General features: G+C 37.9%; 1 protein-coding gene across 2 annotated transcripts in view; it reads right to left on the bottom strand.

Annotated features, from left to right (window-relative positions):
* The window catches only part of DLG2 (discs large MAGUK scaffold protein 2), a 966,698-nt gene that overhangs the window by 580,947 nt on the left and 358,991 nt on the right, over positions 1 to 26,760 (bottom strand). Inside the window, exon 7 of one of the 2 annotated variants that reach the window (XM_062487504.1) lies at positions 24,753 to 24,780. The exons of the other annotated variant lie outside the window; for it this stretch is intronic. Coding sequence (XP_062343488.1) covers positions 24,753 to 24,780 — 28 coding nt within the window. The remainder of the gene's footprint in view (positions 1 to 24,752; positions 24,781 to 26,760) is intronic. 2 annotated transcript variants of the gene reach the window in all.

The following is a 26,760-nucleotide window of genomic DNA, read 5'->3' as shown; positions in this document are numbered from 1 at the left end:
AGTGTGATTATGCCAACAAGGACTTGTCAAAGTCAGGGGAAGAGAAGGCAAAGCCAAAGTGAAATGTTCAAGTATTTCAAAGTTACCAGAGAAAAGTAGCCTGGCACTGTAGGAGTCAAAATGAAACAGAGGAAAGGAAAAGCTGAACTAAACATTAAGAGTGACCAAGGTCTGTCTAGGAAATAGAGGGTGAGATTTTAAGGTTTGGAGCCTACAGTGTTCAGTCCTTCATTTAGAATTGCACTTTTCAAAATCATCCACTGATAAGCGCAAATTAAAGTCACAGAATCACAGAGCTATAGAATTACAAGCTGAGTTGCACGTGAGCTGGAAGTGTGTCTTATTGTCCAGCTCATTCTCAAAGTAGAACTTCAAAGGTGAAGCAGGTGTCTCAGGGGCCATATTATTTTTGAGATAATTTCAGGTCCTTATTATTTTAGAAAATGTTAAAAGGAAGTTTGAAAAATTTAAATACAAAAGTTCTTTGGGGTTTAAGCTGAATGCCAATTGAAGAGAAGGAAATCACAATTCTTTACACAGCAAAATTCTAAGCAAAATGTAAGAATCTTGTTATTGGAAACTTAGTATTATTAATTAAACTGAATATTTCTGAAGGGATAGAGGCTTTCAGAGGTCACTAGAAGAGGCAAAAGCCCTTGGATTATAGGGCAGAAATTGAAATATGAGCTGTATTATGCTTGCAACAGCAAAGTTTAAATACGTAGCAGAGAAAAGGTTCATTTGTCAAAAAAACCCTTTAATTTTCAAATTCCTATGGCCAAAGTGAGATATAATTCTTGTTAGATAAGTGCAATACATTGCAATTATATCTCTGTGTGTAAATATCTAAGCCAACCCATTCAATGATAATTAAAATCTCCAACAGCACTAAAGGCTTATGTAGTAAAGTAGCTCTGCATATTCTATCTCTCAACAATATACTGTGCCTTGTAGAAAACCAAATCATAGCAAAAGTATAATTTTATCAATTCTCTGGGTACTCTCATTGCAATTAGAACAAATTTTATTTTTATTTAGTAAAGTTGGAATAAAGTGCATGCTTGTCTTATAACAGGATGCTGGACATGGAAAGGTCTCTTAATTGTCTGGGCTTTATGGAATTCAAAGTCCTGATGGCTGAAATTTCTGCAGGCTTTAACTATGGATTACACTAAACTCAGCCAATCTTAATTTGCAACTTAATCAGTACCAGTGTGTTTTGTAAACAAGTGAAAAAGTGCTGCTTTTTTTATTGGGAGTTAACAGTTTTTGTTATTGGGAGTTGAGTGCAAAAGGCGTAGAAAAAATCTCCCACATTAAAACCTCACTCCCAGGTGACTTAATCAGTTTACTCTTAATTGTTTCTTTTTGTTCTCCAAAATCCTCCAAGCTACCTACTAATTCCCATATGTCTTCTCAGTACTTTACTGAGAAAAGGATCTGAATAAAAATGTGCTTTTAACTGGATTCCAACACTGATATAAAATTTTTAACCAAACATTTTCTTCTTAGAGACATAGACACAATGTTGCAGTGAGCTCTACATTTCTTCTGCACAAAGAAATTAAAGAATACTCTTTTATATGAGGGTCATTGAAACTCAGCTGTACTATAAAGATATCATTTTATCATGGTCACTTCTACCCGGAGAAATACTTTTTCAAATAACATACAAAAAATATTCCCTTTGTAGCTGGAACCCTCCTAAAAACATTTTATATAAACAATCAGGAGACACTGAGTTCACTACAGACAGAGCATGCATTTCTAATAACGTTTAACAGACTGCTTACACAGCCATTATTTCAAAATTTCCTTGTGCTTTTCTGAATGGGTGAAGATTCATACTGTGAAGCAAAGAGAAAAATAATTTCTATCCCTTAATTGGAGAATAAATACACGAAAAAATTAAGTAGGACATTTGACTGAGACAGCAGCCACCAGTGTAAAGTAAAGGTACTAGCAGTACATTTCAAGATAGAACATGCTTCTTTTTACAGAAAGATTATACCATGGCATAAGAATTTTATCTTAAACTACAAGCTGAATTATGACTAATTTTTGAATTTACACGCAGAGCTAAAAGAATTACATCATTCATGCCCAATGATCGGGGATATCACAATTTTCTAACTTTAATAAATAATAGCATTTTAATGTTTTTAATCAGGATGATGTCTCCAGAAGCAATATGTTTCTTTAGGAAAATTACCCTTAGACGAAAAATTTTGACAATATCTGGAAAAGCAGTGAATTCATGGTACGACTTCAGGCTCCTGAAGTTTTCAGAATCTGAGTTTCTTGACTCTTTACTGCTGTGTAATGATGACTTCATAAAGTTATTTCAAGACTGCCTAATAACTTGCAAGATTACAAAGATAGCTGATTTTGAGTCTTTAGCTTCAGAAATCCTGGATCACTCTTTCAAGGTAGGTAAGCACTTGTAGTTCTCATAATAGTCCACCTAACTTTACTTTTTAATCATAGAATCTTGAATGGAATCATTAAGGTTGGAAAAGACCTCCAAGATCATCAAGTCCAAATTTCAGCTGAGTACCACCCAGCCCACCGAACCACATAGCAAAGTCTCATGTCAACTCATTTTTTGAACTTTTCAGGGATGGTGACAACACCACTTCCCTGGACATTCCTGTTCCAATGCTTATCCACTCTTTCAGTTAAGAATTTTTGTTTTTTAATATCCATCTGAACCTCCCCTGGGAACAACACTGTCTTATCACTAATTGCCTGGAAGAAAAAGGCAAACCCCACCTTGACACAGCCTGCTTTCCAACAGTTGTAGACAGCAACTACGTGTAACTCAACAATCATAAAATCCCAAATGTTTCAAGTAAGAAAGTTATAATGGAGGCAAGTGGGCTTTAGCTCCATCCAGAAAGAAAGTAATATAAATAGATAAACCCTATGAGGGAGAAAAGCAACAACAACAACCAAAAAGCCTTTCAAGGAAGTGCAGAAGAGCCTGATATTGCAAGGTGACCACATGGGCATGTCTATGAAAGAAAGGAAGTGCTGTAATTAAATATAATTCTTACTGTCTAGAGATAAGAAATAAATTTCCTCTCCTTTGAAATGGCTGACTTCTTTACGCCGTCTTTCATCAAAGTTACCAATAAACATTTCCCTGTTTCTGTGAGGCAGGTGTTATAGGAGTTCCATGAGTTCCATGGATATGGTCACCTCCTGAAGGAAATATGGAACACATTTGGCAGCACAGTGAGGTTAAGGTTTACTCCAGAAACCAGGGTTAGCAGATGGTCAGGACCACACACTGGCTCTAAGGGAGGCTATGGGAATTTAGGCTGACACAAAAATTCAGCACTTTTGGCTGAATTTTCATTTTCCAAGAAGGCCAGAAATGCTTTCAGCAACGCAGGAACTTCTTGGAGCCCTCAGAATTTGCAGGGGTTTCTACAGAAGCGACTGTAGAACTAAAGCCACCATCACTTCAGGAAACAGTTATAGACAATTGAACAAAGCTTTACCAAATGTGAGCTAAAAAACCTGAACCGACCCCACCCCCCGCCCCCCACCATACAGTTTTTAAAGTTTATATAACGGAAATGACAACTGACCCAGCACTAGAGTACAATTATAATTAACAGGAGACTTCTCTGAAAAATGTCTGTGCTGCCTTGGGGAACAATGTAGGTCACAGCATCAATTAAAAGCAGAACAAACTCTTCACTGCCTCCATAACATTTAACCCCAAATGATTTTGTTGCTGTATATTAAAAAATGCATTGCTGCATTACATCACAGAACTGAAAAAAGGACAAGAACAACTTGTTTGAAAACTTATTTCGAGTTCCAGCACTCACTTTACCCCATATAATATAGGCAAGCAATATGGAATACTGGAATTTTCCTCAGCTTTGTGGAGCAGAATTATTATCTGTGAATTCAGTTCTCTTTTACCTAATCTTAGGTAAATATTAATACTAGACCTTTGCAGGAAAGCATGTGAGATTTACTCAATTGACGATCAAAACCAGCAGTTTGCCTTTAATGCTGACTTCAAGGAAGATATAAGATTGTTTAAAATCCTAAGCTTCAGTTTTGAAGCTATAGTGAACACTCTTCTGCGTGGGAGAGTGGAATAAAGAAACAAATCACTTCAGGCAAAATATTTTTGCAGGGTCACTACAGATATTTTACCTAATTACTAACATTAATTACTAATTTTCTAATACATCAAAGATGACTGTCAATAGAAGATGCCAAAAAAATTAAGGACATTCACTTTTAAAGAATTGTCCACAGGTAATGTCTTTTTAAAAGATCAATAAATTCCTGTTTCTTAACAACAAAGACAATTTTCAGCGGAATTCAAGCCAGAAGAAAGATCTTTGCAATAACGCCTCTCAAGTGTTGCTGACCTTTACATTTGTTCATGTGGAAATATTGAGCAATATCTTGGATGCAATTAAGGCTTTAGAAGTTTTATTATTTACTTGAATGGGAGGTGAAGCAAATTCTTCTCAGCTTGTGAGACCGAAAGGGCAACTACACAGCATTGATAAGCTGGACTGCCTGAGCAGTGTCTAACAAGGTTCATGAGAGCCCACAAGGGAACATCAACCGACACAATAAACAGAGGGAAAACAAATTTATGAAGTGCAGCTCCAACACTTCTACTACTCCTGAGTAATACTAAATAATGAAAACGCACTGCAGGCAAAATTAAGACTTCCTGATGCCCATGCAGTACTTTCAGCTCAAAAAATTCTTCACAGAGGAATAATTCTATAGGGGTATACAGGCAAGAGCAAAGACTCATTTCTGAAAACGTAGCAGTGGAAAAAGCTAAATAGCTATGTTAGTTAATAAATATGTCTCTCAGTAGAGTACAGAAGAAGTAAATTTATACAACTAGGTTTTAAGACTCAATCTCTGCCTATGTTCTCATCTGCATTTGCAAATTCCAATAAGGGGTTTACAGGAGCTCAGTTCCCTCTTCCCTGGTGAAATGCTAAGATAATGCAAAGAATTTCAGCTTCTGCTTAGCCCATCATCTATGGCCATAACATCTCAGTGCCAGTGTTAAGAACTGCAATTCCACTGTTGAAGGCTTTAAGGAAATCCAGAATGAAAAAGGAGCAGCCAAGCTATAGAGAGTTTCCAATTTGAGTGTAAAACAGGAGAGAGCAGATGCACCTGATCCTCAACAGTTCTCATCAGGATTTCACCAGAGTTTTAGACCCATCATTATTGCGACACTGAATTTCTTTTAGACATTAAGACAAAGACAGACTTTGTTGATGAATTGAACAAAAACCATGAAAATGCTTTTTCGAAGGCTTCAGAATTGAACAGTGGAACCTTCCATCCTTGCCTAACCACAGAGGAGACTCACTTTTTCCCAGGGAATGATATAAGTAAGGTCTGAATAATTGAAATAATTTATTTTAGGTGCAAGTCAAAGCAGGAAGCTTGAAAAGACATGCTATAATGGATGTAGCTGGGAGGTGGAGGGAGTAAACAAAGCTCATTTTAAATATACTTTCCCTAGAGGTGGCTAAGTACACGTATGGATTTGTAGTCTAGGGGTCTCTGCTGTTTCTTTTTACCTCCAAGTGTTCTAGAGTGTTATCAGACAAGAACATACCATTCCTGCTCTAAGAATATTGTAATGGTGGTACAATAATGAATTAGTTCTATGTCAAACAGAAGGAAGATGTCTAACAACTCTTCAGCCACTGCAATGTTTCTCGAAGCCCTTTGTAAAAGAAAGGAAAATGCTACTACTCTTTTACAGGTAGGAAAGCTAAGGGAAAGAGAATGAAGCAAGCTGCCTGAGATGACCCAACAGGAGATGAAAAAAAATCATATGTCAAGAACTTAGTTTTAAAGACCACCCCATCTTCAACCAGTTATATGACTGAGATGTAGATGGCAGACAGATAGCACTGCAAAACATCAAACCCTCTCAATCAAATCTCTCTGTTCTAATCAAAATTTTGCAACTCCAGGTTAAAAATCAGTGAAGGAAAATTAATTCAGAAGTTCATGATCTAGAAGAATTCAAACTTTATCCTCCACACATGTAGGCCAGGAGGTGGGTGTACTGAGCTTTGTTAATGAATTAAAATGGAAGGAAGTGGGAAAGAAGCAAAAAGGAAATAAATGCTTTCATTAGGCCAAGTAATATAACTCCACATATCTCCATTTGAAATACTGACTGGGGAAGAAAGTGATAAAATGCATCTGCTCTATGAGTTGAATCTCCACGATACCATCTAACCCCGCCTTCCTTTGCAGAAGAAGTTTTTTTCTCACTTGGCTCCTTAAAAGCACCTCAAATACGTGGAGTTTAAGGAACAAAGCTTCATTGGATTATTGGGATTTAATGTACTGCCATATGTAACACTGACAACAGTAGCTTGTCTTAAACACAAGTGTGCACACCTATTTCAGGAAAGCACCTCATCCTGGAAATAAAACAGGACTGAGACTTACCACTTTCCTTGATGGTTTGTTCTGTGTTCTCACTTTTAAAAACAATTGCCAAGGCTTGGCTTACTCTTACCCTGGTACACATTCTGCTTTTCTCTGCTATGGTAAAGAATCCTTATTCCCAGACATCCTGCAGGAATATGCTGTCAATAACTAATTTCTCGCTCTGGAAGAACTTTTCTCTGCTCTAATCCCTCTTCTCTCTTTTGATATTTATTATCTTTATGAATTACAGATGCCTAAACCTGGTATAATATCTCCTTCCACAGTCTCACTATCGCACATAACAATAAAACCACCTCCTTTTTCTCAATTTTTAGTGAGGCTTTTTACATCCATGTTAAAAATACAAGCTCCACTGAGCTTTCCTCTGGAATAGCCCTAGCATCACTTATGTCAGTTGTAGGGGTCCCCATGTGCAGGTAAAGCTTCCATTACTTCCTCTTCTCTTCTAGAGACAATTTTAACAATTTTGTTTGAATGACCTCTGTTTGCAGGCAAGACTGTAATTGGATTGCACTATCTGATTACTGTGTCCTCTTTTTCCCTCCTATTTCAATCTTTGCATTATTTTCAAATTCTATCATCCAAGAGTTCATGCTGCTTTCCAAAGGATTTGTGAAAATATTGAAATACGTTGTCCATACCCATTTCTAAACTGTGGAAGACTGTGGAGAGAGACTATTTAAAAGAGGATGCAGACAGGACAATGGAGAATGGCTTCAAACTGAACGAGTGAAGATTTATATTGGATATTAGGAAGAAATTCTTTGCTGTGAGGGTGGTAAGAAACTGGCACGGGTTCCCCAGAGGAATTGTGGATGCCCAATCCCTGGAAGTGTTCAAGGCCAGGTTGGATGGATCTCTGAGTCACCTGGTCTAGTGGAAGGTGTCCCTGCCAATGGCAGGGGGGGTTGGATTAAACTAGAACATCTCTAAGTTTCCTTCCAACCCAGGCCATTCTATGATTCTATTTTATGATTCTATGATCCCTCAGAATTTCTGTGTAATGGTCATTTCTCATTGACTAATGCTTTGAGATGTCAATCGTCAAGGAATATTATTTTGATAAAATATACTATTATCTATTTTATAGAAGATGAAACACAAAATTAAATAAAATGCCTTACAAAAGCCTAAACAACACCCAGGACCATTCTACAAACAAATTCACATTCTGGAATGAAGTTTATCTAGCAAAATTGCTTTTCATATAACTATGTTGACTGTCATTAATTTCTTCCTAAGTTGTTCTTACAATTGCTTTTTTAGCCAAATTCTCTTTAATCTTTCCAATATCTTTTCCAGGGCTGAAATAGAACTACCCTGCTCTGCATCCTTAATAAAAAAAAAAAAACAATAATAAAAGCATGACACTCACATTACAGAATTTTAAAAATTCTCCAACAGATCTTTTCAGCCTCCTTTTTTAAGGTTCTTAGGTGAAAGTTACCAAGTAATGAGCCTTCTACTTTACTTATTTTATGACTGACAGATGTTGTTTAACATTCGTTGAAAGATTCAGTGCTGTTTGTACAGTAGGGACACTGGCTCTCCTACCACCATATGGGCTTGCTAGGGAGCAAACAGCACTTCCCTCCTACTGTGTGCCACTCAGTATTGAAGAGGTATCAGAGTTTTGTTCATCTTTGCATGAATAAATGACACAATTAATTAAACAGTGATTGACTGGCATAATTTCTTGGTTTTGGCATTACAAAAAAACAGCACAAATTAGCTAATTCACATACAAACTAAACCAAAAAATAAGCTTTGTTAAACTTTCTTTGAAATCCTAGGAAGTAGAAATTGAGTGTCCAGATATATACTGTAAAAATTCTTGTCCATTATGCTTGCCACTGAATTCATCCTAGGTTGCCACCTTAATTATTATATATTTTTGGCCCTTACATTAAGGAAAATTACCTAGACATCCTAAGCCATTATAAATTGATGTCTGGCTGGCAGAGAGCTGTGTAAGATCACTCAGATTCCTCATCCATCCTATTTATCCCAGAGTCTTTTTAACCCTGGATAACAAAGGATAGCAATTTGGACATCAACAATATATCACTTTAGACTACTTTTACCAGAAATATCCCATTAGTGTGCATTATCTTCATATCTTTATCTGCCTTCTTTTCCTCCTGAGACTGCAAAGGACCCAGCTGGCAAACAGCCAGAATATCAAGTTTCTCACACATCTATTATCATAATGGCAGAAGGTCATACACTGAAAACTGAGCACACAAATGCAACATAAACTAAACTGAATATTTTGATAACAGAAATTTACGGAGGTTACTATTCCGGTGCAATAGCATCACTTGCACTTCTGTTTGATTTGGAGGGGATTTTTATACTTCTGGCTTCAGTGACAACTCCTCTATTGGGAAAGTTCTTTGATTAAAAAGGAAACAAACAAACAAACAGAACCACAAAACAAACCACAAGAAGCCCCATACCAAATCAAACTTCAACAACGCTTTTGTCTGTCAGGCTCTCTGGGTCCATAAATATGCTCAGTCTTCCTATCCTATATACTGGTTTGGTCCTGCCTATTACATCTCAGAGACTGATTGTGCCTCTGCTGGACCAAAAGGCAATAAAAAGAAATTTCAAAAAGATAAAAGTTGAAATTTTCCTGACCACTTGAGATACCAAAGCGGAGACATTTACACCTAAGTTATTTGACCATAAAGATGTCTAGACAAGGGAGAGACAAAATAATTTCCAGGGCATGATCCCCCTCCATGTAAAGGAGCCATCCAAATCATGTTAGAAGAATTGTGATCAGGACAGGTCTCTCCAATGGCTACCATGGCAATATCACTGACTTCCTCACATGTCAAAAGTCAACTCAAGCCACATTGTTTTCCTAATAGCTCAAACTGTTTTCAGTTTGATCAGTATGTAGCTGAGGTTTCATGCACGCCTTGCATGCCACAGCATCTTGGAAATTACTGAAACATTTGCACAAATATATCTATTTTTTTTAACTTGAAATGGGCCCTTTTGGGTGCAGGGAAGCATTGGTGGAGAAAAATCGGCAAAACTAGGAAGCAGCAATTCATAAACTATTTGCTTTCCTCACTTACTTCTCACAGCCAACTTCACTACTCTCACCTGTGTATTAGTCCATTCCATTTCAGGAAAAGGTCCCAGCTGAAGGCCTCTACCTGTGGGATTTTCTTCCTCTTGGCCTTTCTGGAAGTACATAGAGACATCTACTCAGGACACGTTCCAAACTTAGATTTTTCATTGTCTTTGCTTATGGTGCTTAGTTGTGTGGGTTTGCTTCCCAGGCTGATTTTTTGGGGGGAGTGGGCTCATTTATTCCCTTGAAGCTGTAAATTGGTGTTAATACATGCTGAATTGCCCAGAGGCTTTATAACAAAAAATAAATTGGTATTATATTATATTATATTATATTATATTATATTATATTATATTATATTACATTACATTATATTAAAAAGTGAGTGAGTATTATTGATTGTTAGTATCTATGGATTAGCTATTTATCACTGAAGGAAGAACAAGCAAGTTATGTACATTTTACAAGAATTAACACTGTACTACTTTATTTAGGTTAATTTTTAGTATGCAACATCTAGCAATCTCTAGTAACTACTAGCAAATGAAGCAAGAAGGCTACAAGGAATAAATAAACATTCTCTTGACAGTCCACCTCTTTCTGGCTAAAATTAGAAATAACCCTGTTGCTTCTAAATTTTAAAACCCACTCTAATTATCACTATGATTTTATGAAGTTTAACAGTAGGAGGTTATATATTTGCTTTTAATGAACATCAGGTTTCCATTTTTTATTTTTTTTTTTGAAACAGAAAATCTATCATGAATTCGGTCTCCCACATAGGCATGACTCAATGCCATTGTAGAAAACACACGAGTTCTTAACAAACAATGATATGGAAGAGCCCTGCCAGTAAGGAGGGACATAAGGCAAGGATCTCTGGTTCTGCAGACAGTAAAACTACCATATATGTAGCTATGCATCCAACAGCATTTTTACACAATGTTTAATACACAAGGGACTGAAAAGCATTTTTACAAAGGTCCTATTCATTATGATGCTTATGTAATGCTGATCCTCAACTTTTACTAGGTTATTTTAGAGACTTTTTGTTTCTATTTTAATAAAGAATACATAATTTTAAAAGAATAAAAATCATAGATCAGTTATTTCCTTAAGAAAAGAAGTAAAGATCACCTAGTTCCAGCACCCCCTGTCATGGGCAGGGACACCTTCCACTAGACCAGGTACCTCAAAGGCCCATGCAAACTAGACTTGAACACTTTCAGGAATGGGGCACCCACAGCTTCCCTGAGCAACCTGTGCCAGCACCTCACCACTCCCACAGTAAAGAATTTCCTCCTAATATACAATCTGAACGTGCCTTCTGATGGTTTTAAGCCATTTGTCCTTGTTCTGCCACTACATGCACTTGTAAAATATCCCTCTCCAGCCATCCCATATTAAGTCTTTTTTATCATCAAGCATAAAACACAGCAAGTATAAAAACACTAGGCCAAGTCATTCAGGGACATCTCAAAACTCTGTTGCTATAAAGAATGGCTAATAATAGTCCAAAAGCTCAAGGTGTAACATTTGTCAGTATATAGTCTAAGGAAAAGGGACTTTTGGCTATGCTTAAAAAGATTAATGCTTTCATACAACAATATTTTTTTTAAAGAATTGAGGCTTATATTGATGCCATCAGTCAGCAGGCATTTAGCTGTGTCAGCTAGGAGCAGAGTCCTTTGAGACACAGGAAAATACTGAGAATGGTTTCAGGCTTAAATTCCCCTAGTCACTCTGGAAGGTGCATTCCCACCTCAGTGAAGTGGGGTGAACAGAAGTCTGAATATTCAGCTGAGCTTACACAGAGAGGATTTTTCCATTAAAAATATCTAGAGTAACTTCTTTTACAGTGTAATGGGTGGCTGTGGATTCCGTAACACCAGCACCAAGCCCACCAGGAACAACCACAAGACATTTTATGGGCAAGTCCACTGGAGCTGATGCACTTTGACCACAGCAAGCTCCTGTGTACATATATTTGGTTCTGGAGACTTTTGAGAAGAAATATGTATTACCCTAAATGCAGATAGAAGAAATGCACACGGAGCAGTAAGCATGCCTCTTACAGAGGAAACATCAAAACCAAAAATACAGAGTAAGGAACACCTCTGTTGAGATCATTAACTAAGGAGGAGCCAAGAGTGAGGTTCTGTTTCAAAATGGCCTTCATTCAAGATATGAAGAATTGCTATATAAGGACAAGGGTTATAACTATTGTGCTGTAATCATTAATAATGAGACACCAACAGAACTGTATCATTTTGGGACACTTTGTTTTAAGATAAGCACTGATAAAGCCAAAGAAAATCTAGAGAAGAGGAATCTCACAACTTAGGGAAGACTGAAAACAGGATATTACATAGGGATAGTGATCAGTTGTTTTCAACTGAGAGAGAAACCAGGGAAATCACTCCAAATTTACTGCTATGAAGAAAACCTTTAACTGCTAGGGTGCTGAAACACTGAAAGCCTCCACTCCTTTCCATGTCCTACAGGCTTTGGCTCCATGAGAGATTTGTTCCCTAGTAATCCCAGCAATTTTAATTTGGAACTAGATGGTTATTAGCCAGCTACAAGGAAAAGGCATATTCCTCTGTGCTAAGTTAAAATAAAATAAGCACATACTTGCTTCCAAGGTAAGATTTTACAATGACACTAGTGCATGTAGTGGTTATAGAAATGCAATCCTCTTCATAAAAAAAATCTTTTGAATAAACTCTACTCCAATTCAAGTAAGGTAGCATTTAAAGCAGTATTCTTCATAAGCATCAAAATGTGACCTACAAATGTGGCAACCCTAAAGTCGAGACTGCTTTTCCCAAATAGAGCTGTCCCATGTCATCAGATGCATTAAGGTATTGTTTTGTCTCCAGCTGCTTCTTCAAAAGCGAATGGGTTTCCTTCTGTCATTTCTGACAGCCATATGCACACCTCAGATCTTACAGGACATCTAAAATAGCAATATGCCTATTTTAGATAACTGAATTTCACCCCAAAAAGTCTTTTTTTATTTAAAGGAAGTCTCTTCTAACACATATTGTTATTCACACAAGCTATTATTAAATGCAAACACCTTGTTTAAAAATATGAAATTTGGGGGGTTATTGCATAGAAAATATAAATCTCCTGGTCTTTAACTAAAGATTAAAAAAAATAAATAAATTTCAAGTTTCCCTAAATGTTATGAGCTATCATAAATCCAAAAATCCAAAGTCCAGTAAAAGTTTTATAAAAGATGTAGAGCCAAACAAGTTTCAGTGTTGAAGTACAGCAATTTTAGAAGACTTAAATACTCTTATAGTTTGGAAATCCTTGTTAATCTATAGATTAAGGAAGGATCAGTTTATTGCCATGGAAAAAAAGTGTGCCTATTAAATACCAGGAAGTCCCATGCTCCAACAAATACTACCCTCATATAGGAACATCATGCAGCATCACAAAAAGTCAGCCACACCAATAAAACTGAGGAAAATAAAGTTTTCTGTTTAAAAAACTCTTCGGAAAGAGATCTCATTAAAATCTACATAGCTCCTGCTAATCATATGTAGAGGGCATTGAAGTACTGCTATGCAAAGTAACAGTAATAAAATATGAAAACAGGGAAATGTACAAAGAAAATGGAGATAGTATTTCTAAATAAATCCATGAAACATTGTTGCACTTACAGGAACTTCAATATACTGAACAGTATCTGCCATCATGGTGCTAAGTTCAAGTCTGTTCCTCATGCCAGTGATGTAACTACTATAGATAAATTCCACAGAATTGAGCATGAAGGGAAGAACTTCCATGGCAAATAATTGCTTTTAAACTAAAAATTTCATTTATGTCAAACAACGACAGAAAAGCAAGTTTCAATGAAAAGCATAAAAATATATAGGAGGCTCTGATTTTCTTTTAAAATTTGAGTCATTCTTTTTATCAATTTACAACAGAATAATGAACAGCTGATAGCATGCTGGAGACAAGTCCAAAAATACTTTTAAAACAGGCTTGTGAATGAAATGAAAATTCAGGAGCAGCAGATGGGTTTAACTGCTGTTAAATGTGGAGTGTTTTCCAAGAACATGTTGTATGTAATAATAAATAGCCAGAGACATAAAGTTTCCCCAGCAGTTTAAATCCTGAGCATACAAGCTTAGTGAGGGCTTTCAAGCTTTGGCTCACGGCAACATCCTTACATTTTACCCTTGTCTACAGCAGCAAAAATGCTTGTTATTAACAATGTATGCCAGCAATGACTGCAATTACAGCAGCACTGAGCACAGTTTCACAGGCATGTAGGTTTAACATGGGCTTTCTGAAACAAGAATAGTTCTTGGCTCTGCTTGCAGGTTAATCACATTCAGCACCAGGGTATCCATTCTCACATTGGATAATTATGCCACTGTACCCAGTGCCTCAGTTTGTGCATACGTTTTACATAATAAACACGTTAGAAATTGCCTCCCGTTCCAATTCTTGATCTGGATGTAGGCACTGGGATGATGTACTACATCTAGGGTTTCTGCAGTCATGCTCTGACTGCCTCCACGTCTTATGCCCTCTTGGATTTAAGCAAAAGTGAAGTCCCAAAGGCCCAGGAAAACGGGCAGCAACTTTTTTTTTGGACCTAAATCAGTTCTGGCTTCATCGCTGAATCCATCAAAAAGTGGCTTTATTAAGTGACAGCTATGGTTAGGTTAAAGCTTCTACACTTGCTAGCATGTATTATTATACTTGACTGACACAAATACTTGTGACGTGGAATGAAACTGGAACTTTTAAACTCACAGCGATGCACCGAGACACAGACGGAGAAGGGTTCAAAAGAGTGAGTGCAACTGGCAGAGAAGAGAAACCTACGTCGGGATCAAACACCAAAAAAAAATCACTGCCACTGTCTCCTGTTAATCCAATTGCTTCTGTAACAACAAAAGGTTTGTGAGGAACTGTGGAAAAGAGCATCACTGGATTCAAGGAAGCCTCTGGAGTTCAGAGCAGACCTACACTATAACATACACGTGTTTCTGCTTAGACACACCAAGGATAATTTTGGTTAGCTACCCTGTAATACCAGTATCTGCTTGATACTGTCTTGGATGAACTGCAGGGAAAGGATTATTAGGGGAAAAAATGATGGAAAAGAAAGGTGAGGAACCAAATGAAAGAACTGTATCAGACAAGAGAAGAGATGTCAGACCTTCATGTGGGCTACCAAGTATAAACTTACACTGTCATTAACCTACTACTTTTCACTGCTGCTCTAGAAAATCACAATTTCTATACTTTCATTGCAGAAATCACCTCTTCTTCTAACTAATTCTGTCTATAGAAAAAATTATGATGTGCCTATTGCAAAACTGCTTCTCTGTAATCCTAGTACTATATTTCATTAATGAAATGGATAAAATTAAATCAGTCCACTGATGCTCATGTGGCATTCAGGAACTACTTGTTTCCCAGGGATCTTCTAGGAGCTTTTTTTATCCCTTGTCAAATACCTACTGAGAGGCTTAGAAATGAAAGTGCTCTATGGTCTGGGAAATTCAGCCATTAAAGCAACAGTCCCCAAAGCATGCCTTTCATTCCAAACCAAATATTAATGGCCAGAAAACATCACACATGTAAGCTACCATCCTTTTGGTCAATCTAGCAAGTCCCCTTACTAGAGATTGTTTGGAGATTTCCAGAGCCATGGCTTCTGTCCAACACATTTCAACTGAAACATCCTTCCTGTTGCTGTCAAATGGACGCAAACACAATTGTTTTGTGTGCTCCCTCTTCAAACTGCACCCTGTTCTGGTTGGTTGGACCTGCTGCAATACTGTAGCACTACTGCTTCTGGAAATGGCTGAATCACCCAAAAAAGGAGGCTGAGGAACATGCTTAAACCTGGACCCTCATTATCCTCACTGTTAGATGTTAGATGTTCCATGAAGTCCTGGCTGTTCTGCATAATTCCAGCTGGCTCCTTCCAGGTCAAAACTGCTCTAGGAGACAGACTCATGTAGTGTGGACATGAGTAAGCACTATTCCATTCTGCAGTGTAGACACAGCCACTTTCTACTACCAGAGGTGCACAGTACCATTACCTGAAGTACAAGAACACAAGAATTCAAATTATATCAATTATGCATTTTATTTTGCCCATTTGAAAGTGTCCAGTAATTTTAGGGGTGGTTGCTGGCTATGCAAATGTATGTGTTTAGAGGTTTCTCTTAAACAGAGCTATCAGCAAAAACCACTTTTCTGGAGGCACACTGGAATTTGAAAGTGGTGACTATGGAGCACCACTGCTGATTGATTTTACAATAGTAGTTCTGAAGTTGTTTTGTACATTGTTTTGACCATCCATTTAGACAGGGAATTATGGAGATAAGAGATTTCATGATTAGAACTAATTTTCAATGAAAAGTACTTAAACACACACTCAGTAAACTATGGTCTGTTCTCAGCTATTACTCATCCATTTGTACTATTATCACAGAAATTGATGATATACACGATCTCCTCTTTCACAGAAGCATTTTCTGATATGGGCTAATTGTCAAGCACAAACATATTGGATTGTAGGAAATGAAAATGTTAACAAATAAAGGCCTGGGTTTTTTTTCTGGAGAGCCATTATTTTTTTCCTAACAGCCTTTTTTGCATATTGTAAGATGCTATATTCTGTAAGACTTCAATCACTGATGCTGAAGCAAATTCAATGTATCTTGCACCTTTTCTCATGGGTTGTTCCCTCTAAATGAGCTTCCTTTTTTTATATATTTTTTTCTGTAACATTTTGGAGATTATTGTAATGTCCAACTCCTATCTGCTCCAGATACTTTTCCCAAAATTGGTTATAAGTGTTAAATATGTGCCACTGCCAAATATAGTCATTTTCTGGTGTCTTACCTTGAATCTGCTCTGGCAGCCTCTGTGCATGTCTCCTTCGAGACCAGGCTGGCTATTAAATTCCAGTTATTAGGAAACAAATTTAGGCTTGGGACAATTTTTTCTACGAAACCTTTGTCAATTGCATGAATGACTTTGTTCGCAAACAGCAACTCTCTTATAAATTTATATGGACTTTGTGAGTCATAGATTTCACAAACAACAATAAAAAGATTTAATTTGTGAAAAAGTAAGGATTTCCCAAAGCATCAGTTTGTGGTCAGTACTAGCTTAAATTGATTTCCCAGGAATAGGGGCATGCAATATTTGCATCCACAATCTAAAGTCATCTTTATTACAGCAAACTGTTTGGTCCTTGTCACCTGTACTGCCAAAGCCTTTTTCAGGCTTCACAGAGTAGAATAAGAGGATTAAAAGAAATTTAACATTTCAATTATGGAGATAATTACTGAAATAAGATCCTCTTATTCTCTCAGCTTCCCAAACTGTGTAATAAGACTAAAACCTTAATGTCTTTCTGTTGCTCTCCCCTCAAAGAAACCATGTGCATTGAGACACAGGTGTCAACATGGATCTGTGAGATGAAGTACCAGTACCCCCAAAAAGCAAACATTTAATATAACAGAAGTAGTTCAGCTTTTACCCAGCAGCCCACTTTGTTCCAGAAAGCATCTGGTCATGGCTTTCTAACCTGTCTTGGTCCTACGCCTGTGAAGATATCACAGATGCACTTCCTTATGAAAGATTTTGGTTGTCCAGCACAACTCAAATGATAATAAGAACAAAATCTTCCAGGGGTGGAAAAAGCATTAATGTACTGTCTTTCTAAAGTATCTATTGGCATATCAAGCTCATAAAGTTTATCTGGCACAAATTTTGACTGAAATATGTTTCTCTTCTTTTTGTTCTTACCAAAGCTAATAACTGTCTGAGAAAGTAACTGTCTTACCAAAGCTAATGCCTGCTCTGACTCTTCTCAGGGAAAGGATAATTTACTGAAATGTGTGAATGGGAGACTGATTGGTCTCCACATGTCTCCTGATGTCTCTGGAAACTGTAACCATGCTCATAAGCTTAGATCATGGTGTTTATACCATTTTAGTACCAGAGAGACTTATCTGGCCTTCAGCTGGAGAAAGTCATGGGTTTCCTACACCTATGGTGACACATCAACCACAGACATACTGGGGGACATCTCAGACGACTTTTAAAATGCTGATAAATGTGTCTTGGCAGGTTTATTACACCTGGAGGACATTTCTCCAACCTCCACTCTGCTTCCTCCATTTTTAGGGGTCTTCTTGATGAGGAAAAGGATGTCCCATATTTTCCACTAGTAAGAGAAATAAGTTTTCCACAGTAGCATTATGAGCATCTTCCAATGTGCTGGTCATCCAGCTAGTACAACGCTCTTTAGTGGGGATATTCCTACGTAAACTCTGCTCTTCAGAGACATCTCTCCCTGTTTAGCTTTTGCACACTGATGTGTTCATGCCTCTATAACTGCAAAAAGTGCGGCACTGAAGTCTGTTACTACTAGTAAATTTACTATGCAGTATTCAAGGCTAGCAGTGAAAACAACTATTTTTGGCAACTTAATAGTGTGTGTGCCATGTCCAACTTCATAACTGTCCCATTTACTTCCAGTCCAATAGTGCATTTATCTCCAAATGAACTGCTGCTCATTGTTCCAGTGAGGATTAACATGAGCAACACACGCTGTGGCTCCTGCCAACATTTGCAAAGCGATATAATCCATCCTGCTTCTCACATCTTTCCTTTAGTGACACCCAGTGGGTTGGCTTCTGTTCACTAACTCAGCTCCTCAAACTCCACATGCCTTTTGCTGCAGCCAGAGTTGCGATGCTATATACAGCTCTGTTCTCCTACAGTGTTAAGGATTTCAATTAGGACAAAATTGTCCGCCCACTACTCTGAGTTCAAATTTGGTCCTTCCTTTGTTTATCAAATTCTTACATCTTACCTTTCAGAATTTTAAGTGGTGTTCCTGAGCTTTGTTTACCCTCCCAGTCACAAGAGTGGTGTTGGGATGTGACTTGGGCACGCTCAATCCCTCCTCCACTACTTTGTGCCTCAGGAAATCTGGGCAGGCTTGATGTGCTCTTGGAAGAGCTCCAGCGGAATGACTGGCAGAAAACAAAGGCGGGGTGTACGTAACACGGAACACAGAGTCAGCGCGTGCCTGTGGCACCGTGGGGAGCACAGCAGAGCACACTCATGCCTCAGTGTGTACAGAACCAACGGGATCTCTCACCAGAGACTCAACCCCCAGAAACATCATTCACAGCTTCCACAGCCTTTTGCATCTCTGACTAAAGCCACTATTCATATTCCATGCTTACATGGCAGAGAGCATTCCACATCCTTATTTGCTTCAGTTTTATAGACTTTTTGGCTGGGGCAGCTAAAACTATCAAAGATATCGAGCATTTAAACCCAGCAACTGTTAGAAAAGGATCTGCATTTTGCTGGCATTCACAGCTTGCAAAACTAGAATGGTGTCACTTTCATTATTCTCCACCTTCCTGGAGAATTCTAGCCTTGGTGAGGCAGGCTTTGAAGCGTTTCACTCTACTCCTCCGTGTATTTTCTCTGTTCCTTTTAACTCCTCTGAATCCTGTTCAGCAATCCTTTTGTTCTGACAGCACTTGCAAGAGGGCTCTTTTATGCCTGGTTTCATCCAGCTGGGAATAACCACAGAAACCTGATGTCACCTCCCCTGACCCAGAGACTGTGTCTTACTGACATGAGCACAGAGGTATCCATTGGTTATATCAGAGAGGACTAAACGAAAAAAAAGTTTTGTCATTAGGCTTATCGCAAATACATCCTACCTGATTTTAAGGTTTAATTACAAACCTATTCTTCTAAAGAAATATAGAAAATGTAACTATAAACAAAAGAAAACTAATTATGATGAAAGACATCTGGGGATTATAATTGTGCTGTATTTTCAAGTGCCTTCAGGGACATAAATATACATTTTTGCTTTTGTGCTATATACAAGGAAATAAAATATACCAGTTCAGAATTGTGTTGGCAGGAAATCTCGCCCCTTTTTAATTTTGGCAGGATGCTAAGTATTAGATGCTAAATATTATTTGACCTCATGACTCACAGAAAAACAATGTGTACTTAAAGCACAGAAATAATTGCTCTACTTCAGTATGTCCAGCCTTCCTATATTTAAAGGCAATTCACCATCTGAAGACATTTCTAAATTGAACTGTTCTAACATTTAATCCCACACTCCCAAGGACAACAGGATAGAATTTTTCTGAGGTTTTTTTCTTAATATTTCTCAGTTCTCTTTAGATGAATTCTCAGTGAGTAAATACTTACATCTGCTTTATATACTCATACCTCTTCAACATAATGATTGCTGATTTCCGTCCTTAGGTTTACATTTTAGGGACTTTAAAAACCTACAAATCTTCCTATAATTCTGTGTGTCTGCTCAGAATATATACATACATTATGCCTATACTATGTATGTCTAATGCCTCTTTTGACTTTACACAGCAGCTCAGCAAGAATATGGCCATATTCAATAGATGCAAAGATGTGTATTTATTTGTATAGGAAAATTTTACACCTTCAGTTCTTCCTCTAAAGTATTAATCCTCTTTCTGAGCCACCAGCCTGAAGAATTATGTCACTGAAAATAGAGCTAAAGGCAAGCACAGGGAAAAAAAAATAATAATAAGCTGTAATTTTGAAAAATACTTTATATAATACTTGTAAAGCTCACTATCAGGAACATGCCATTGATGGAATCTCATGATAGTCATAAAAATGAATAGTACCCTTTAATGCCTTCACCATCCAGACATGTTTCACAAGGGTATAATATGTGGTGGAGTTTTTAATCACAAAACTTCCCCTTATTCACTCTGCCTGCAAAAAAACAGTTGAAATTTCTTACAGCTGTTGGTCTCTCCCCACATCAACAGTAAACACCTCCCTCCCCTGATTATTGGGCCACCTTGCTCTGTAAGAAAGTCATGGCTGATGGGGATATTTTGGAAAAACTGAACATGGGTGAAGTGGGCGAAAGAAATGAAGGGACTAAGAGAGTGTTTCATGGGAATGCCTCCTGGAAATGCCATTCCTTCAGGTGATATCTAGGGTATCACCCGACAGTAACTCTAGGTCAGGACATCATGGGGACAGTTCCACTACATCACCAGAATCCTGCACCCTCCATAATCCTTGATGGATAGGCAAAGCATGTCTACCCTTCTTGAAAAATCTTTATGGGTGAAATTAACTCTGAAGTGTTAAGTGTGAGCATTAGAACGCAATGTGCAACCAAACGTTTGATACTAGTGAGCTCACTCGAAAAAATGGATACCAATTTCATCTTACTCGCTCTTGAGATTCATGGCTGCAGTGTGTCTGTCACAATCACAGCTAAAGTTGCACAGCGATAGATCAGATTTATGACAAGGTTCAGGCATTATGTTTTAGAAGGAATACTTATCAGACTGGACAGAAATTAAAAATCTCCTCTATGTTTTAACACTTGGTCAGAGAAATAGCAAAAATAAATCACTTTTAAGATGTTATTTCTGGTCTGATTAACATCTTCCTGACCAGGAAGTCCTAGAACAGTCTGACCAGGATAATGCATGCTCCTATTTTACACAAACACACAGTGCAAATGGGAGACAGAGTTAAGGTTGCCATGGGAACTTTACCTCCAGTTTTTTTGGGTTTGTATAATTAAAATAACACAAGTACAATGTTGTAATGATTCAGTTTTGCCTTATAATTAATTATGTTCACATTTTCCTTGGGTGGAAACTCTTTTTATCTGATAGGTACAGCCCAATGTGATAACTTTATTCAGCATTACCAAAAGTTGGTTTTCTAAGCAGGGGATATTTTAAACTTGAGTCACTGTGCATCAATGACTATAGTGTAGTACAAAAAGCACTGCATCAGCATTAGACCAGGTTGTTCAGCTGCTGGTAAGGTAACCTCCATGGCAGCAATGAAGTAACCACAAGCTCTGCCATTGCACTGTAGGCTGTGCCACCACTGGCATAGCTGATGCAGAGGTATGGAAAGAAGCAGAACACTTGTGGGACCTGATTCCTTCCCTCCAGCTGTTGCCATCACTCCACATGTATTTAATCCACCAGGAGGAACACCAGCAGTCCCCAGCCTTGCTCAGCAGGGTTGTCCTTAACTCACTGTTTCTTGGTTCATCTCTTTGCTTCTCCTATGCTCTTTCAGGCCAAGTCCCAACTTCTCCTGGGTGTTCTGAAAACTTGAGTTAGCTCTGAGCATAAGAACACATTCAGACTCCTCACTCTAAACTTAGGCTGTGGGTGTTCAGAAGAGCTGACCTACAAACCTCATTGATATTAACAACTGAAAGTGTGCAGCAAACTGCCTTCATCAACAAAGCATCAGACGGTGGTTTTTGTCTCTTACAGAAGTTGCATGAAGTTATCAGAAAAGAAAAATGGTCCTTGGAGCCCTTTGTCTTTTCAGGAAAGGGACACTCAACCTTTTGCACTATCAACCTTTAAAGCAAGATGTGCTATTTAAATAAGCAGCAGCCTTTCCTCCCCATTTGAACATGTTGCTTCCTCGAGAGACCTGGATCCTGCCATAGGCTTTTTGCAAAGCAGAGGATACTCACTCTGAGTATGGACAGATCAATATTGATCTAATTGCAGTCATGGGCCACTGCTGACCCCAAAAACATGAGCTTCAAAGCCTGCATTCAATGTACACATACAGAGAATGCTGTCAGTGCTTCAGAAATGGGAAATGGGCTTTCTGAAGAGCCAGCTCATTTATTGAAGGGGAAAGGAACTAAAAACATTCAAGTTTTCAGCACTATGATTAAATGAGACTCTACCATATATATGTCCATATTGAAGAAGGAGTTTAGTTAAAATATTCAGTATAAGTCTCCTCCCTAAAGGAATAGCACTTAATGCATGTTAAAATATAATTGTATAATTGGAACTCAAGTGTTTGGGTTATATAAAAGGGGCTGTAGGCGTATCAGCTTAGACAGAGGTAATTAGATCTTGTATATTAACATTTTTCCCTTAAAGGGATAATCAGCAATACTTTTAGTAGTGGAGATGCTCAAGCCTAGAAGCTTGGTGGGAAAAGGTACCTTCTTTAGCCCTTTCTTTTGTTTCTGACTCTGTCACTGACTGGACTGAAAGAATATATCTGCAGTAGAGTACTTGCTTAATGAAATCCCCTCTGGGTGCCCACACAATGGCAATACTGCCACAGCTTTTGGTGAAATCAGCATAAAACTGAATCACCTGCAAGCATCAATCATGGTGCCAAAAATAGGACTAGATAGTGGCATTGAATAATGCAATACCTGGCCTATATATTTAGCAATGGGTCATGCACTGAAGCCACAGAAGAAGCCTGTGGCAAGGCCAGGAATAGAAAAAATCAGAGCTCTATTGTCTCCTTAAGTCAAGGGTTAACATTTTACACAGATAAGAGTAAACAGCTACACACCACTGCTCAGCTCAGTCAGCCTGAAGGATTACAATAACAACAAATATGGTTTTACTCACAGGAGGCTGAATGACAATCAATGGCACTACAGCTTTGGAGTATCCAATTGAAGCCCTTGAAAAATCAAGTGGGTGCACAGGAAGATAGGCTATTATGCAATCATAGGATGAAGATAGGAGAATGTTATGGATTTCTTGGATTTCCAAATACATTGCAAAGTTTTCTAGAGAAAAGGAGCTTTTTATTTTGAAAAGAGAACAGTGTGTCTTTAGAAAGTGGAACAGCAGAGCACAAATTAAAGCTGTTTTTGGTTTTTAGAATTTTTATTTTCAAGATAAAAGAAGCAATGTACAGTTCCAAGATAAAAGAAGAAATGTACAGTTCTAAGATAAAAGAAGAAAAGTATAGCTCCTCAAGCCAGGAAAACAAAACACAGCCAAACAAACCACCCACACACAAGGACTACTCCAGGTATTTTCTAATTTCATTGCTGTTATCCATGCTCGTCTTTCGTACATACAAGAAAAACCTTCTAGGAAAGAAATTTCAAGAAGAAAGCCCAGACTTTAAGCTTCTCATTGAGAAGTTTCATATCAAACTTTGGAATCCAACAAAAATCTCAACTGAAATCAAGAGAAGTTTAATCCAAACTAAAAATATTTTTCCCTGGATTCATATTTCTCCCTTCATGCCTGCTGAAGATCTCCCCATCTCTACTCTATACTCATACAAGGCTTTCGAAAGAGTTTGAGAAAAGTACAGATATCTTGTTTCTAGGTAAGCCAAAGCCTCTCTTGGAACTTGAGGGCTTTGTCTTTGTTCCTAAAGCTCAAAAGATCAGGACTTGTGGATTAAAATAGCTGGGTAGCCTAAATGGAGATCTCTCTTCAATGCTTATCTGCATTGATACAAGATGGAAAGAATTATCATTAAGACCCCATAGGACAAGCTCCCTTGTCTCCCCTTATTTTGACCCACACCATGGATATGACAGAGATGGGCAGCCCATTTACAGAGGCATTACCAGCACAAATATCAAACAGCTCAATAATAATTTTTCCCGAAGGCTAGAGACTAGAAGTTCTCAATACACTTAAAGGATTTTCTTAAATGCAGATATTTATAACAGAAAAATATATAGCAACAGTTACAGAGCTCCTTAAAATAATTCTGAGCCTTTTCCACTTGCTGGTTTTCCAAAGTGCATCTGTTCTGAAGTGTGTTTTCCATTGTGGGACTGCACCTGAACCTGATCTTTGTAGACAGTGCACTTGGGAGCAGGGAATAGCAGCAAGTCAATGTGTCTCTAAGCTGCCTGCACCCTCCTTAGGGACCAAGTGGTAGCTCAGAGCAAGATGCTAAATGGTTGTTTGTATCATCTCCGCAGGCAGGCAGAGTGGGGTATCTACCGCCAAAGAAGTGATGAAAACAGCTGTACTTGATAGCAAACACTGCCAGAAGGTCACCACCACCTGGAAGGTGGTTGTTTCAAACCAAAAAGCTGTCAAGATCAGGCGTCTCTGCTCATATTTATAGTGTTTAATTATAACTCATATTTTTAGCATTAGCAAAAACACATTGGAAAAAAAAAATGCTTTGCTCTTCTTAAGGGATCTCGCCTGTTATACCATACGTATGAACCTACAAGGTCTTTTTCTTTGGGGAATGGTACTGTAACTTTAAGCATCATTATATAATCCTGTGTCGAACATAGAATTATTCTACTTGCACACCTTAGGTTCAAGCATACTTGTTATACAGAGGAGAAATTAATTTCATTTTCAAAACTTCACACAGAAAAAATATAATTTGAAGAGTTGCAAGTTCAAAAAACATTCAGCTCTTTCCAGTTTTCAGCACCTTCTCTTTTGTCCTGCTACAGCTTCATTATTTTCTTATTCTTTGCAGTACATGGCAGTCTTTTTGAATGAAAAGAAACCCTTCCACATTAGTCACAACAGGAAACAAATTTTGCTTTACAGCTGGTGAATGAAGATTATTAGAACTTCTATTCACACGCAGAAGATAACAATATAATAGCTAAGGAACACTGATGAAAAGCTGTGTTTACTCTAATTTATTGGTTTTTGCAAGCCATGACTTGAACTCAAAAGAGCTATCTAATTCATGACTGAAGTAGTCCTGTTTGGTAGATTTTGTGCCCTAAATTCAGCTAAAATCCAACAGATACCAGGAGACCACATGTAGTGTTACACTCAATACTCATTTGATGCTTTTTGAAGCTATTTTATGATAGGAAAAGCCAGAGAAGACAGGGCCTTGTGCTACTTCAAAAGGCAGCAAAATGTTCAGACCTAATAATCAAATTTTTTTAGGTACCAAGTCTGACTGAGGTCTGAGAAATGAATCTCAATAAAAAGCCCTAACCCTAATTTCTGCTGCTAAACTCCACCAAGGAATAGAGCCTTATTAAATCTGTGCCTCGGTCTTTAAATCAGTCATTTATAAGCTTTAGCCAAATCTGGAATTACTAACATGGTGGTATTTCACTACAACACGGCATCAGTCTTAGTTTGTGTCTCTGCATCCTAACTAGAAGAATAAATTATGCAGGAAAATAAAAGCAGAATCTGCTCGCTTGTCTTGCCTTATTCTAATTTTAGTTGCAATCAATTCAAGGAGTTAATAAAGAAATTCTTAAAATACATTAACTAGATTTAACTTAATAGGGTTTTGACATTAAGACGTTATTATTTACTGCAGCATTCAAAGACCTGTTTGACTTCCTACACTTGCATAAGGACTATCACGGATGTGACAACATGAAATTTCTATATAAGGCAAATAGACTGTGCATCACAAACATCTTTGACACTTTCAAATGCAGTTTACAGCCTTAAACAGACATTCTGCTTCTCCCACCCACCCACCATCATCCAAGGCCTACAGTCACCAAAGTTTCAGAATTAAGAGTGGGAGCATTACTAATCTACCAGGTAAGTGCAGAGTTTAGTGACCTGTTGGTTTGTATGTCCATATATATGACAGAGTAGGGACACATACCCCTATTCCTGTCTGTGATGCTCTCTAGGAGTACCCTCCTAACTTCCCTGCCCAAACCAACCACACTGACTGACCTGGAATCTAACAGTGAATTTTAAGTAAGAGCCAGAAACAGCAGAGAAGGCACATATGCATACTGGAGAACTAAAGTAAAGGAAAGGGGAAGATAAAGCATAGGCTGAATAAAGGAAGCACTGGAAAAAAAGAAATTTGGCATATGGGAAGATCCTTAGGAGGTACTTAATTCCTGTCAAAAGTCAAGGGGGCTGGTACCTAATCATCTCAAGGATACTGACCTTAGAGTCTCACAAACTCTTCCTGAACTTATTTAGAAATGGAGGCATAAAAGTTGATGCCCTACCCCTGTGAGAGAAGCCCCTACCATCCTGGCCCCTGGCGACACTCCCAGCTTTAATCAGCAGAGGCCAAATCAACTTCTTACATGTTCTATTAGATCAATGTAAGAACAGGGAGCAGCATTCAGAACTTTCAACTTCATTTCCCTAGTTTTTAACTCTGGATTGTGCTTCCCATATTTCCTTCTGTTCTAGCTGCAGTGATATTTCACCTGGTATTACTTAAAACCCAAAGCATTTCTTCTGCAAAGACAGTCAGTCTGCTGCATGCTAAATCACCTCTCATTTCTCCTTCTTTCAGTGAAATTTGGATGAGGTCATTTATAGAGGTTCTTTCCAATGAACATTTCTAAGATTCTGTGATTACTCTGTATGTGTTCTTATAAT

Source organism: Cinclus cinclus, chromosome 2 (genome assembly GCF_963662255.1).
Source record: "Cinclus cinclus chromosome 2, bCinCin1.1, whole genome shotgun sequence".
Taxonomy (NCBI): domain Eukaryota; kingdom Metazoa; phylum Chordata; class Aves; order Passeriformes; family Cinclidae; genus Cinclus; species Cinclus cinclus.
This window is presented reverse-complemented; position numbering and strand designations above follow the sequence as displayed.